We start from the raw sequence: 12,908 nt of genomic DNA on the forward strand, positions 1-12,908 counted from the left end.
TTTCCCGAAACGTCGTACAAAAAAGGCTTCACGATACCCGAATCTCGCGTGTCGCAAAAAAAGAATAATCGCGCACGTACTTGACATCGTTCTTAGTCCACGCAGCACGACATTCGCACGTAGCATGATAGGTTAGGTAAGGTTAAGTTTCATACTTGCATCTGCTCTTTATCTCGATGACGTAAAACAAGACCGCAAATATTATCTGTTATTATGAGATCATTTCTATAAAGAATATTGTTATGTATATACGACGTTAAAACGAATTAATAATTTTCATTCGGATTGAAGAGGAAGATGTGAAAGAAAAGCGTTTGGAAAAATAAGTTTTATTAAAAAGTGTAATACAAATAAAAGTGTATAAGACGTTGATTCCGGAACATAAAACATATCGCAACTTATACATATTATCGTCTACTAGACGATCAAGATCTTCTGCGCTTCTTAGATTTTCTCCTGTCAGGAGATTCAGAGTACCTTGATTTCTTATCTTTTCTGTGTTCTTTGTCTCTCTCTTTATGCTTCTTCGATTTTTTAGTCTTTTTTGCCTTATGTGTATCGCTACTACTGGAACTTCTTCTTCTTTTACTTTTCCTCTTGCTATCACTGTCGCTGTTACTCTCAGATATGTCTCTTCGTCTACTTTTTGACTTTTTGCTTGATTTCTTTGATTTGTGTTTATTTTCATCTTCTTTGCACTTTTTCTTCTTGTCAAGCATATCAGAATCACTGCTAAGAGATTCTGATGATACAGGTCTCTTCTTACTTGTACCTTCTTTGCTTTTGTATTCTTCATATTTAGTGGCATCTGAAATTAATTTCATCGAATACTGAAAACAAAACTTCAACCTTGTGCGACCAAGATAATACAGGGACTTTTAAATGATTTCAGATTATTTTATTATTTATTTTATTATTTATACAGTTTCTAAGATCTTTGGATCTATAAATTACAATTTATAGTAAATGAATACTGGTGATTATTTATTAGTAAATGAAGATCAAGCTGATTGTAATCAGCTTGATCTTCATTTACTAATTATAAATCGCCAGTTACTATGAATTTTAAGATCTTTGATATAAAAGTTTTATGTGTAATATATCCATTTAAAAATCCCCAAAAGAGATAATTTATTTTTAATTTACTAACTTAGAACTTTGGAATTTTTTAAATATTCTGCTTTTGTTACCGCTCGAACTGTACATTCATTCACAGAAATAGTATTTCCTCCTAGAGCCATTTTTACAATTAATCTTCCTGCATCTTCATCAAAGCCTTCTATCTGGCCATATGTGTTGGACTGCTTGCCAACAATGATTTTGATGAAACTTCCCCTCTCCATTCGCAATTCTTCCTCTTCCTTCTGAGGTTTTCCACTCTGTTTCTGTAATGTGATCTTATCTGCACCCAGTCCCATTCCTTTTGGACGTAATTCAGGTACAACAGTTGCTACGAATCTGTAAAAGTAACACCCAGAAATATAGAGAGGACAGTTAATATACATAGAAATTCAGAACTAAAATAAAGAACATAGTAAACATACAGCATAGATTTCACATAAAACAAAGCACATACTTTTCATTTTTACCGATCCCTTTGCCAGGTTTCCATCCCATTCCACGCAACATAGCCAAACCAAAGGCATCTACTGGAATCTTCTCATAATCGTCTATTGTGCTCTGTATATAAGAGGAAAATAGTAGTAATAAGTGATTTATAACATACACTTTTTAATATTATCAATTGTCTCAGAAATACTTACTTCTTCGACACCTCTTAAATTCTGTTCCTCTGTTAAGGGTAAAGTTAGATCATTCAATTTGTCACCCTTCTTCTCTTTCGATTCAAGATCCTCTATAATTTCTTTAGCTGCCTGCTCTTCCAAAGTAAGAGTTTTACTTTCACTTTCATCGAGTGGTTCTGTTTTTATCAATACACTTGAAGCATTATTATCAACTGACGTCACATCTCCATTAGATACTTCCTTTGGTTCTTCTTTGATCTGAACAGTTTGTTTATTGTTCTCACTTACTACTTTGGATTCAAATATGTCAGCATCTATTTTATTAACAATTCTATCATGCCAAGTCTTAGGTCCTAAAAGTGGGATAATAAGCGGCTCTTCTTTTTTTTCTTCTTCCCTGAACAAGAATATATTTGTTAATACAAAGTTGATTTGTAGAATTTAGTTATGTCAGAATGAGCGCACAGAATAGTAATATATTTTTTTAACTTACCCAATCACTTTAATTGCTTTCTCATCGAGGCAAACGATGTAATCCACTTTTTTCTGCTCCTGTAGCACCTGCTTCACCAACGCTGGTTTTTTTATAGACTTAGCAAAGCCAAAGGAAATCTTTTTACTTTCTTCAGCCATTTTAACAATAATTCCCAAATTTTTTATAATTTATAATTTTTACATCACGGTTGAGCAACGGTTATACGATTTCTTCTTGTTTTTCGTTAAAATTACACTGGCATAAACATACATCCATCAATTCGCTTAAATTTACGTATCTCGATGTATACTTTGTATTTATGGAAGCTCTCGCCATAAACTATACAAAATACATGACGTCGAAACGCTACTAGGCGATGGTCGATTCTCTTAGGTGCAACTCTATGTTACACTTTTTGCACTTTAGTTACAATAAGTATATATTAAGGATCTTGAGGAAATAAGAGATTTGGACAATAATAATCATTTTCATATTGTTATTTAATGTTTCAGATATTTGAACTGTTTCTAGTCCTCTCTGCATGACTTTTAATAAACAAGTAAGTTATCGTGGAGATTGGCCACTTGCGGCGCTGCTTCGAGTATCGATATGTCCTTCGAGACTTGCGACCATCTTGATATAGACACTGCGTGTTCGAAAAGTCGTATCGTATTTCTCGCGGCTGTTTGGCTCATTTAAAGTATGTCTCACTCACGAATTATTATCTCCGGCGGTGTCAAAAGTAAGTTTCGCATGTTCTTTGTGATATTCATAGGACAATCGCCGAAAGCGATGATCTTATATCGTGGTACATTTAGAGCACCGAGCCAATTGTTCTGTCTCCGTCGCGTAATTGTGGTTAGACATTCAAGTCGTTTCTCCTTTTTCCAACCTATCGAAGGGGAGTTTGGTTTGATTGGGAATATTGAAAGTAAATTTCTCGCGTTCGTCGCGTCCGAGACAATCACTTATGATGAATGTCTTGTGGAACGAGCTGAGTGCCGAGTGAAGTTTCGCGCGTGATGACGTATCTAGCTTCGAATATTTGAATCGTTGCGATGTTCAGTCAGTTACAAACACGGAACAAATGGCGACGCGGCAGTTCGGACTCGAAAAATCGCTCCGCATTACTCGCGATTTGGGCTATTCAAAAGTGAATCTCGTACTCCAGTTGTCGTCCCCGAGATTGCCAAAAGTAAGTCTCGCACTTATGTTTTGATTGAACATCGTGCAACAGTCGTCAAACGCGAAATATCTCGCGAAATGGTCCGTCGAGATTGTCAAGCAAAGTATCGCGCGTTTACACGTAATGGCGACTCGGAATGTCCTTACGCTTTCGACCGACCGAAGAGGTCTCGCGAGCGAATTATCGTCGTGAGTGCCGGAAGTAAGTCTCGCGCATAAACGATTATCGAGAGTGCCGGAAATGAGTCTTGTGCGTTTGTCGCGAAATCGTTACCGGAAGTATCGCGAAACGTGAGTGCCGAGTAAAATGTCGCGCGTTCGTTCGTCTAATAACGACGCGAAATTTGAATTTTCATTGTTGTGCTTGGACACTTTCGAGTCATCGACAGGACGTCTCGTCTGCAAGCTGTCATCGGAAATGCCCTGCGGAGAATGAAATTCACGTCGCTGCTTTCTGGGCTTTTGACCTATCAAGGAAAGAACTCAGTAAGTGTAATATATTAAAAGCTTTAATATTATACGCTTGTGACTCTTGCACATTGAATAGCATGTCAAATTACATATTCATTCATGGCTTTAAGTCACGTATAAAACAACCGATTTGTCTTGAAACAAGAGAAAAGCACATTGCCTGAGACTAAGAACCGAAATAAAAATAATATATACACTGGGAGAGAAGAAATGTCTAAGAAATAAAAAAATACTTATTCCTTGAGCACCAATAACATATTTACTTAAATTTAAATTTCTTTAATTAAATAGAATAAATAATTACTTTTATGGTAAGCTAAGGTTTTGAGAAAATGTATATTTTCTTATTTGAAGAGTATTTTTTATACTAATATAAAGTAAATATATTATTAGTACCTACCGAATAAATATCTTTTATTTCTTAGATATTTTTTTTCTCAGTGTACAATTATACATAATTCTATATTTTGTAGAACAATATTCTACACTTTTTAGTTTTTATAATAATATATATTTTTTACTTCAGCAAAGAAATACAGCCAAGAAGTAGGACTTGGTTTGCAATATTACTTATTCATTCATTCCTCTACTCTCATTCAACCTTTCATTCTTTAATTTCTACCTAAGCTATCTAACCTGTATAACTTTAATTCTACTTATTTATAAACTTTATAATTTTATACTCTATGATCATCCCTTTTCTCTTATTGATTTAATTCTACTTCTAAACTATATTACCTTCTTATCACAGTTCTATTACTTCTCATTCTTACTTTTCCTCTTTCTCCTTTTCGCTTTCTATTTTCTTTTTCATCCATAGATTCTTTAAAATAGTTCTCTCTCTTCTTTTTTCATTTAACGTATCATCCTAAATTCTTCTTATCCGTTCCTCCTCACTCTTTCGCAAATTATTCTTTTGCAATTTCACATTTTATTATACAAAGTCTTATATTATCTTTCACTTTTTTACATTTTCAAATCATTCTTTTGCAATTTCACATTTTATCATACAAAGTCTTATATTATCCTTCACTTTTTCACTTTTTATAGTTCTTATATATACTATGTCATATATTTTATAAAATTACAATTTTTATAAAATGTAGAAAAAATCGCATGTTTCATAGTTTTTGGGTAAATATAATTTTTCATGACATGCTCATGATTAACAGACATACTTATATTAAAATTTTAGTTTTCTTTAAGTGAGACTAGTCTCAAGCAATGATGAAATATCATTAAAGATCGATGATTTTTGAAAGTCTAACATCAGCAATTGAGAATCTAACTCTGCAATTATCTTTATGATCACCTTCTTCCTCTGCTGCATCGCCCCATTGACAAAATTTTATTCAAAGTAATTATCGTTAGTGCGAGATGAATAACTTGCAAATAATTAATTTTTTATATGATTTGATATAATATATTACTCCACAAATAGTCTTAGGCACACATAAATTTTACACGTATAGACATAGGTATGTGTGGTTTAATAGAGGTACACTGTAAAAATTGTTGTAGAAAATTCAATTCGTATTTCACATATCTCAATTTACCCACTCTAATTTTTTGTGTTAATTTAATATAAGGCAAGTACGTAAACAAATAATATGTTTGAAATTGATACCAAAATTTTTACACGGATCGATTTCAATAAAAATTTTTTTACTATGTAGGAAAACAAACCAATACAAGAAAGAACTAGTATAGTTGTACATGTATTCCAAGACAATTTATCATGTCCTGACTTTAGTATCCATATCGCATAATTAATGACAGGTTCCGGCTATCACAACCCATACTAATTGTGCTGCATGTTCGTAATGAGCGTGTCGAGTTTAAACACAATGGAGCAGAAGTTGAAATGATAATTATCATACGGTACTATACATTACTAGCTTGATCGCTTCATTGTGCCGCCGATGATTTATGCATCGCGACGCATGGCAGCGTTATTAATTATTACGTCGCTTCCGACTATATAATGTTCGCTTAGACTTGGTCCTTTTGTGACTTTCTGCTTCGCTTGTAACACACAGCCATAAAAAGTGCGGCCAAGATCTTACAGACATTTTGCTCCTTTTTTCAAAAACTTTGAATATTCCAATTATTGATACACCGATTTGGAATTATTCTCGTATAGTTGTTTGGGAAATAAAAAACAATTCAAAACCTCTATTTTGCAATCATTTTGGAATATTCAAAAATATAATTATAAAAATATAATATAAATTATATAATACAAATTATAAAAATATAATACAGAGTTTAATAATCGATTAATTAAAATATAATATAGTCTTTAATAATCGATTCATTATTTGTTGAAATATTCAAAAATATAATATAGGATTTTACAAAATTCTATGGAAAAGCAAAATTCATAACACCTTCAAGTACTTAAATAATAATGTGCTCTCTTTCCTTTTACTATACCGGTTATACAAAGAGCCGAAACTCCAATTCGATTTAGAAATACGTCTGTCAAGTTCGTCGAACTTAAATTCGCGTCCGTCATGCGGTATTCGCGCAGATTATGTCCGGGAAAAATCCGTCAAGGACAGTTTCGGGAATATCCTGTTTACTCGAGCCCAGGTTGTTGCACTATCTTGGTCGTACGACGCGACTGGTCTAACTATCTTTCGGTACAGGCCTTACAGTTAAAAACGACGACCAATTGTGAACGGTAGTTAACTCCGTGGTAGAGGGGTGAGCGTGTCTCAGCTGCGACAACTGAACGGTATGTAGATACGGAGCCGGGGTAAGCCCGTAGCCCGTGGGCTACCTGCTCGCTAGTAATCATAGTCACTCCGGACAGTCAACGACACTCGTGAGACCCGCAGACGGACAGCAGGTACATTATTTAGCGAAGCTTAAAGTGACCTTCTGTCAGTGCGGCCTAGTATAACGTAACATTAACATTCGAACATAAACAAACGATAAACAAGAGCGCAACGATCTGGAGCACGAAGAAATGTTCCCTTTCCTTTCGCATAAACTGAGAAGAATACAGCGTCGCTGTGATTCGATTCGACAAATTTGAGAAATTCATCCTTTATTTTTATGTGCGTATTTAATTATATTATAATAATTTCAAAACAACTTCCTCTTTGTTTACAAAATACAGTTATATTATTTTGCTTTTTCGTGTTTTTTTTCTTTCTTCGGAATATAATTTGCCTTTGCTCAATGGAAAATTTGATAATACAGTAAATAGGAAAATTGCGCGCGCTTTGTAATATATTCGTGTATCTATTCCGGAGATTAAAAAATTTTTAAATATTTTTTTTATTTCTTTAATTACAATATCACGACATAATTCTCATGGATTTATAATAAATTATTATCTAAATTATTATTCCTGAATTAATATCCCTGAATTATTATCTGTTAGCGCATATATCGAACAAAGTGTTTTGATGAGTGAAATTTATTTATATACATATCGAAAATCGTATATTAAAAGCGAGACGAGATGTTTAAGCTTTGATCGCATCATATGTAAAAGGCAAAATGATTATCGCGTACATGTTGGCAAAACAATTTCAAAGAGTGGAGTTTGCATTTAATTTTAACGTCAGTAGCTTTCGAATTAACGATAATACGTAATTATATTAAACGTGCTTACCCTTCGCCCTCTGTAACAGACTCGGAGATGGTTGCAATTTAGCGGCTCGTAATTACCATTGTGCCATTTGTCTAATTTAACATTGCATTCTGCCGCGCATTGCTGTTGATGAATAAATTTACGTGGATGTATTTGCAAGGAGACGTGCACAGTATATGTTGGTATAAGCATGCTTCTCGTTATAAAATTTACTCCACCGCGACGCGTTTGTGTTCCCAAATATTTCGAAAGTTCATACCACAGTAGCTGCCGTCGTTTTGTATCTCCCAAAATAATTTTCTTATTTGACGTTTAAAAATGCGGTAACTATATCAGAGATTTTATTACGAAATTGACTGCGTTTAAATTTTGTTTTGACCGTTCGCATATTTGTTTTCGACTAATTATGCTCTTTTAGGATATAAATATTTTTCCGTATTATTAAGTCGGATTTATTCTCTTCATCCTCCGTCCCTTCTCTTTCTCTTTCTCGTTTCTAATATTTTCCTTGTTGAAGTGGGTGCAAGCAAGTCCGTTAAGAACGGTGACGTTTCCGCTACACGCTGCGTTCTCCACGTTCCAATTTCCAAGACAGTAAAGTGTCAGCGTCCAGTTCCGTCGTGAGACGTGTTGTTTGGCCAATTAAAAACGATGTCTAATTGCGAATCTTCTCGGCGTAGCGTCGGTGTAGCCTAACTGTAAATCACGGGTATAACTGTGCGACGCCAGCAGTGGTAACGGCGAGATCGTCGCCCTGCTGAAGATTTGTTCCGCTACATCGCCGTAGGTACCGACCTCTCGCTCACAGTCGCGCAGCTCGTCGTCTGTTACCGGCATATTCACAATGTAACGTTTGTAACTGTGGAGCAATGACTCAACGCGAAACCGGAAGCTTTCAACGTTTGCCACTCGTCAATTAAGATCCTGCCCCGTAAAACAATATCGACGTTCTTTATTCGCGACAATCTCACGTTGCTTACGAAGTCACGTTGCTTGTTTTCCATTAAAATGGTGATGGATTTTTTTTCGTCTCCGACGATAATTCGCGTAGCACAAAAACCAAATTCTCTTCGATGTGAGGGAAAAGAGATGTAGCAAGCAATGAACAATGTTTCTTTTGAAACAATACAGGGTCGTCTACAATGTGGTCGCGTCTTCAAGTTATAGTACTAGTCTGTGAGTCGATCGTGTGTTTCTATCGCGTAAATTTATAGAAAGTGAAAAGTTTCATTGATCACGGTTCAATGAAACTTGTTATTTTTCACAAAGGAGATAGGTACACATGATCGATTCGCAGATTACAAGTGACAACTTTGAGACGTAACTGCGACCGCATTGTAGACGAGCTTTAAGAAAAAGTACCGTGAGATGAAAACTAATTTCGTCGGAGCTTTCGTCGACGAGAGTACGACCCGATCTCGAACCGTGGTAAACGTGCTCGAACGAACAATCGTCCGGCCGGATCTACGAGCCACGCCGGAACTTAACATAATACCGCGGAAACGGCCTGGGAAATTATATTTGTTATGGAGAATCGACCGTGTCTACGTTGGAGGACGATTTGATCTCTGACCGCGCAACGACCGGACGGAGCGGTCATTGAATGTGTATCGCCGGTTCTTTTATTTTTCCACAGTCGCGCGTTTCGTGGTGAAAAGTGTGACATTCACGGTTACGTTCAAAGTGTACTACGCGACAATCAGACCGATTCGCGAATGTCGGCCTCGCGTGTAAGAGAAATGCGTGAAAGTACAATTTGTTTATTTAGGCGAGTGCGCGTCACGGTGGTCTTGCACCTTTTAATTTATTCATTGAGGCGCTATTTGCATGGAATCTTTACTTACCTTGCGTTTGCATTTCATTAAGTTCGCAATTTAGAAATTAACGAGCTTGATTGAATCGCACGCATCTCCTATCTTTTCATCTATTTGCACTAATTTATCGTACTAGCACATATCTGCACGCTGTTAAAATTAAGGGAATTTTAAAATTAAGAGAATTTTAAAAACCACGAATTATCGATTTATTTTGTAAACGATGCGGGACTTTTTTAAATGGATACTGAAGCAATTATTACTTTAGTAAGCTCACAAAGATACAAACCACATCTGAAATAATTGGTATACACAGAGAAAAAAAATGTCTAAAAGAAGTAAGTATTTCTTTGACATGGGAATACTAATAACATATTCACTCAAATCTAAATTCTTTTATTTAAACAAATTAAACAATAGCTTTTATAAAAAGCTACGATTTTTTACTATTTTAAGAAAATGTATATTTTTCTATTTGTGAAGAATAATTTATATTAGTATAAGTAAATATATTATTATAGTACTCACCGAATAAATATTTAATATTCCATAGATATTTTCTTTTCTCAGTGTGTATAACTGTATCTTAAGATGATTTCTGAAAGCTGTAATTTAAACAATCTACGTTGTGCATTTGTTTTCTTTATTTATTTTTCTAATTCCTTAAAAAATCTATTAATTATATATAGAATATCTTTTTCTTTTAATTTTACGACATCCGTATTATTTGTGAAATAAATCGATGCGTCGGGCGGCTAATTCGACGATGTAGCGACTCGCATCTTTCAGACAAATTGCGACAATGCGCTTGTCAAGCATATTTCCATTGATCGTTCTACTGACTGGGGCTAACGCGGCCGGTATCGGCGAGGCTTGGCAAGTAACGCCGCATGCGAAATCCGTCTATACGGATCATCCGTTTCGACCACGACTGGACTCTTCGGCATTCGAGGTTCGCACCGTAAGCGGAGTAGGTCGTCTGGCCCCTCTCGACGAATCGGCAAACGCTCCGAAGCAACGTCCGGAATTCACCACACTGAGTTCCGTAGAACCGGACGCTCTTCCGGCTGGCGAGCAGGCATCTCGAGAGAGCAGAAACTTGGAGCATTTACGAGAGAGTTTGGAGGATTCATCGTACAATGACGACGACGACGATGAGACCGAAGAGGAAGATGGAATTGAGGACGACGCCGTTCCTATTCGAAAGTTGTTTAAAACAGAACTTATGATGAGATTATTGAATTTAAATAAGGAAGATGAAGATGACGATGACGATGACGACGACGACGACGATGAAGGGGAGTCTCCGAATGATACGAGAGGACTCATACAACGTGTTCGTCGGCAAGCAGAGAACGAGACGAGCATGGAGAAGATCTCAACGACTAAAAGCGTGCGTGAAGCTCGCCTGAACTTTCCCGAAACATGGTCGACATCGGTGCAACCGTTCTCGGTGGAGTTCCGTCATCGTATCCCTCTGGACCAAGTGGTTCAGCAACAACAGGAAGAGGAGGCAGCTCTGTCCAGCAGTTATCGAAGGCATCAGGCGCCTCGTGCGGACTTTGTGACGAGTCACCACCGACGAAGCTATCCCGAAAGCCGTGAATCCAGGGATATGCCGATCACTAGGAACTACCAGGACGACTATGAGACTCCATGGTACAGGAACGCGATACGCGAGAGAGACTACGAGTTCCCGTCGTACCGCCGAGGATATAGTTACCAGTATCCTGATCGTTACAGGACGGAGAGAGATTATTATATACGACCGTCGAACGACCCATACTACTACGATCGTTACGATCGTTACAGGGAGGACGACTTCGACCTCTACGGCAGAAGCCGACCGACTCCCAAGCCTAAACGTATCATCTACTACGCCACCCTGCCGGAGATCGTGAGGAAACCGGTGGATCTGAGAAATTACCCGCGAACTCCCTACGACGCGGCGAACACCGCTAAGTCCACGGGCACACGAGACAGCACTTACAAACGTATACCGGGCAATGTCGATCCCAGCAGGTTTCGATATCGAAACCTGTACGACGCCTACGACCCGTACATGAAAAGGTCGAGTTACTATGAGCGTCCCTATGGATATTCCGACTCAAGCGACACACGACATGTCAAGATCTCGACGAAGGAGAATCTGCGGAATGACGAGTTCAGCGCGGGCAATGAGCGGAAGGTGAGCAATCTCATAACGATCCGTGACGACGACGGCAAGCTGCCGTGGCCGATGCAGATAGGCGCGGAGGTGAGCATCAAGGAGGATGAGAGGATCCCCGGCAGGAAAATCTTTGGCGACAGCGCCTCCGGCTACGAGAGATTCCAGAGCGCGCAGCTGCAAAAGGCACCGGACGCCACGGGTTCCAGCGAACTCCAAAATGACAATTAATTCATTAATCAAATGCCACACATTCGTAAATCACTTTGTGGATATGAGCTGGACATATGACACGCAAAATTATACGAGAGAGGCTAGATATGCGTACAAGTAGGACAAGTATAAGCAAAACATATGTAATAAATATCTTTATACGATATGCAGGATATCCTAGGCTTAGAAAGCCATCCTTCGTTTGAGCTTCTTTGATCAACTCGAGATAGATTTTTCTGAATCGATATTTAGTCGATCGTACGAATTGTGTGTGTGGATTTCAAATATTGTTCTGTTGTCATAAGTTATCACTGTTGCAATTATTCGATTTCATGTACACACAAGCAAAGTTGTTGGGTGATACAGGAAAAAGATAAAAATTGATAGTCAACTAATCATTAGTTGATTGTCATCGTAAGTGAACAATCACCACGTAATCGATTGTTTTTAACATATAAAGACTATATATCGAATTTCTCCAAAATTCTTCAACCGATAATCGAAGATTATTAAAATGTTTCATTTAACTAATTTGAGGGGCGGCAGTAGGGGAGGTTATGGTTTAAATGTGTTGGGTACTCGGTTGGTTTATTACTTGGGGCTATTTGGTGTGGTATATTTAAATATATAAAATTATTGGAATAGAGTATATATGAGAATTGGCTGAAATAACAGCTGATTTATTCATTTATGCTTATGTATAATTTTTATTGGCGTACAAAATATTTGCAATATGAAATTGGAGTATATTTCTTTTTTACCATCGCATATGCCTAAGAAATAAGTTTTATACTAATTTAATAATTACATTATATATCCGCGATTATTAAATTAAGAAATTATTTAATATACGTATATGTATAAAAAATTGAGAGATTCCTTACACACTCTTTTCTCTCTCGTCTATTTTATATGTTCAACAATAAAGTTCCGAGATTCAGTTTTCGCTGAATCCACTGATTTTTAATTTTCCTAATAGTTCTTTGCTAGTTTTTCATAAAACTCCATTGAAGTTATCCCGTCCGCTTTCATATTGCATCCTTATGCCTTAAAATAACATTACACGATTATCCAAAGTAAAAGGATACAATAATAATTGAATTTTATCTATTACCAAGTTGATTTATTTTATAATTATTCTGTGAATAATTCTAAAGTACTAAATTTACAGCTTAGTACAGTTAATATGAATCACTCTCTATGTATTGACGTATTTTTTGAAATTAACCTA

General features: G+C 36.6%; 2 protein-coding genes across 8 annotated transcripts in view; one reads left to right on the forward strand and one right to left on the reverse strand.

Moving 5' to 3' along the window:
- The window catches only part of LOC116849948 (omega-amidase NIT2), a 6,813-nt gene extending 4,251 nt beyond the window's left edge, over positions 1–2,562 (reverse strand). Inside the window, exons 1-4 of one of the 2 annotated variants that reach the window (XM_032827650.1) lie at positions 2,239–2,562; positions 1,764–2,142; positions 1,577–1,680; positions 1,151–1,458 (exon numbers count right to left, since the gene is read on the reverse strand). In XM_032827650.1, the coding sequence (XP_032683541.1) occupies positions 1,151–1,458; positions 1,577–1,680; positions 1,764–2,142; positions 2,239–2,378 (931 nt within the window). In that variant the 5' untranslated portion in view covers positions 2,379–2,562. Of the gene's footprint in view, positions 1–80; positions 195–1,150; positions 1,459–1,576; positions 1,681–1,763; positions 2,143–2,238 lie in introns of those variants that run through there. The other variant, XM_032827648.1, reaches the window with a different exon arrangement.
- LOC116849945 (uncharacterized protein DDB_G0283697-like) overlaps positions 1–12,655 on the forward strand; it is a 13,399-nt gene extending 744 nt beyond the window's left edge. Inside the window, exons 2-4 of one of the 6 annotated variants that reach the window (XM_032827644.1) lie at positions 2,733–2,779; positions 3,785–3,891; positions 10,087–12,655. In XM_032827644.1, coding sequence (XP_032683535.1) covers positions 10,100–11,695 — 1,596 coding nt within the window. In that variant the 5' untranslated portion in view covers positions 2,733–2,779; positions 3,785–3,891; positions 10,087–10,099 and the 3' untranslated portion in view covers positions 11,696–12,655. Of the gene's footprint in view, positions 1–12; positions 137–2,732; positions 3,892–6,577; positions 6,731–6,766; positions 6,942–7,064; positions 8,415–10,086 lie in introns of those variants that run through there. The other 5 variants (XM_032827643.1, XM_032827642.1, XM_032827641.1 and 2 more) reach the window with 5 other exon arrangements.
- The last annotated feature ends 253 nt before the right edge of the window (positions 12,656–12,908 follow it).

This window comes from Odontomachus brunneus, unplaced genomic scaffold (genome assembly GCF_010583005.1).
Source record: "Odontomachus brunneus isolate Ranch 3 - 2012 unplaced genomic scaffold, Obru_v1 Obru_scaffold_129, whole genome shotgun sequence".
NCBI classification, from domain to species: domain Eukaryota; kingdom Metazoa; phylum Arthropoda; class Insecta; order Hymenoptera; family Formicidae; genus Odontomachus; species Odontomachus brunneus.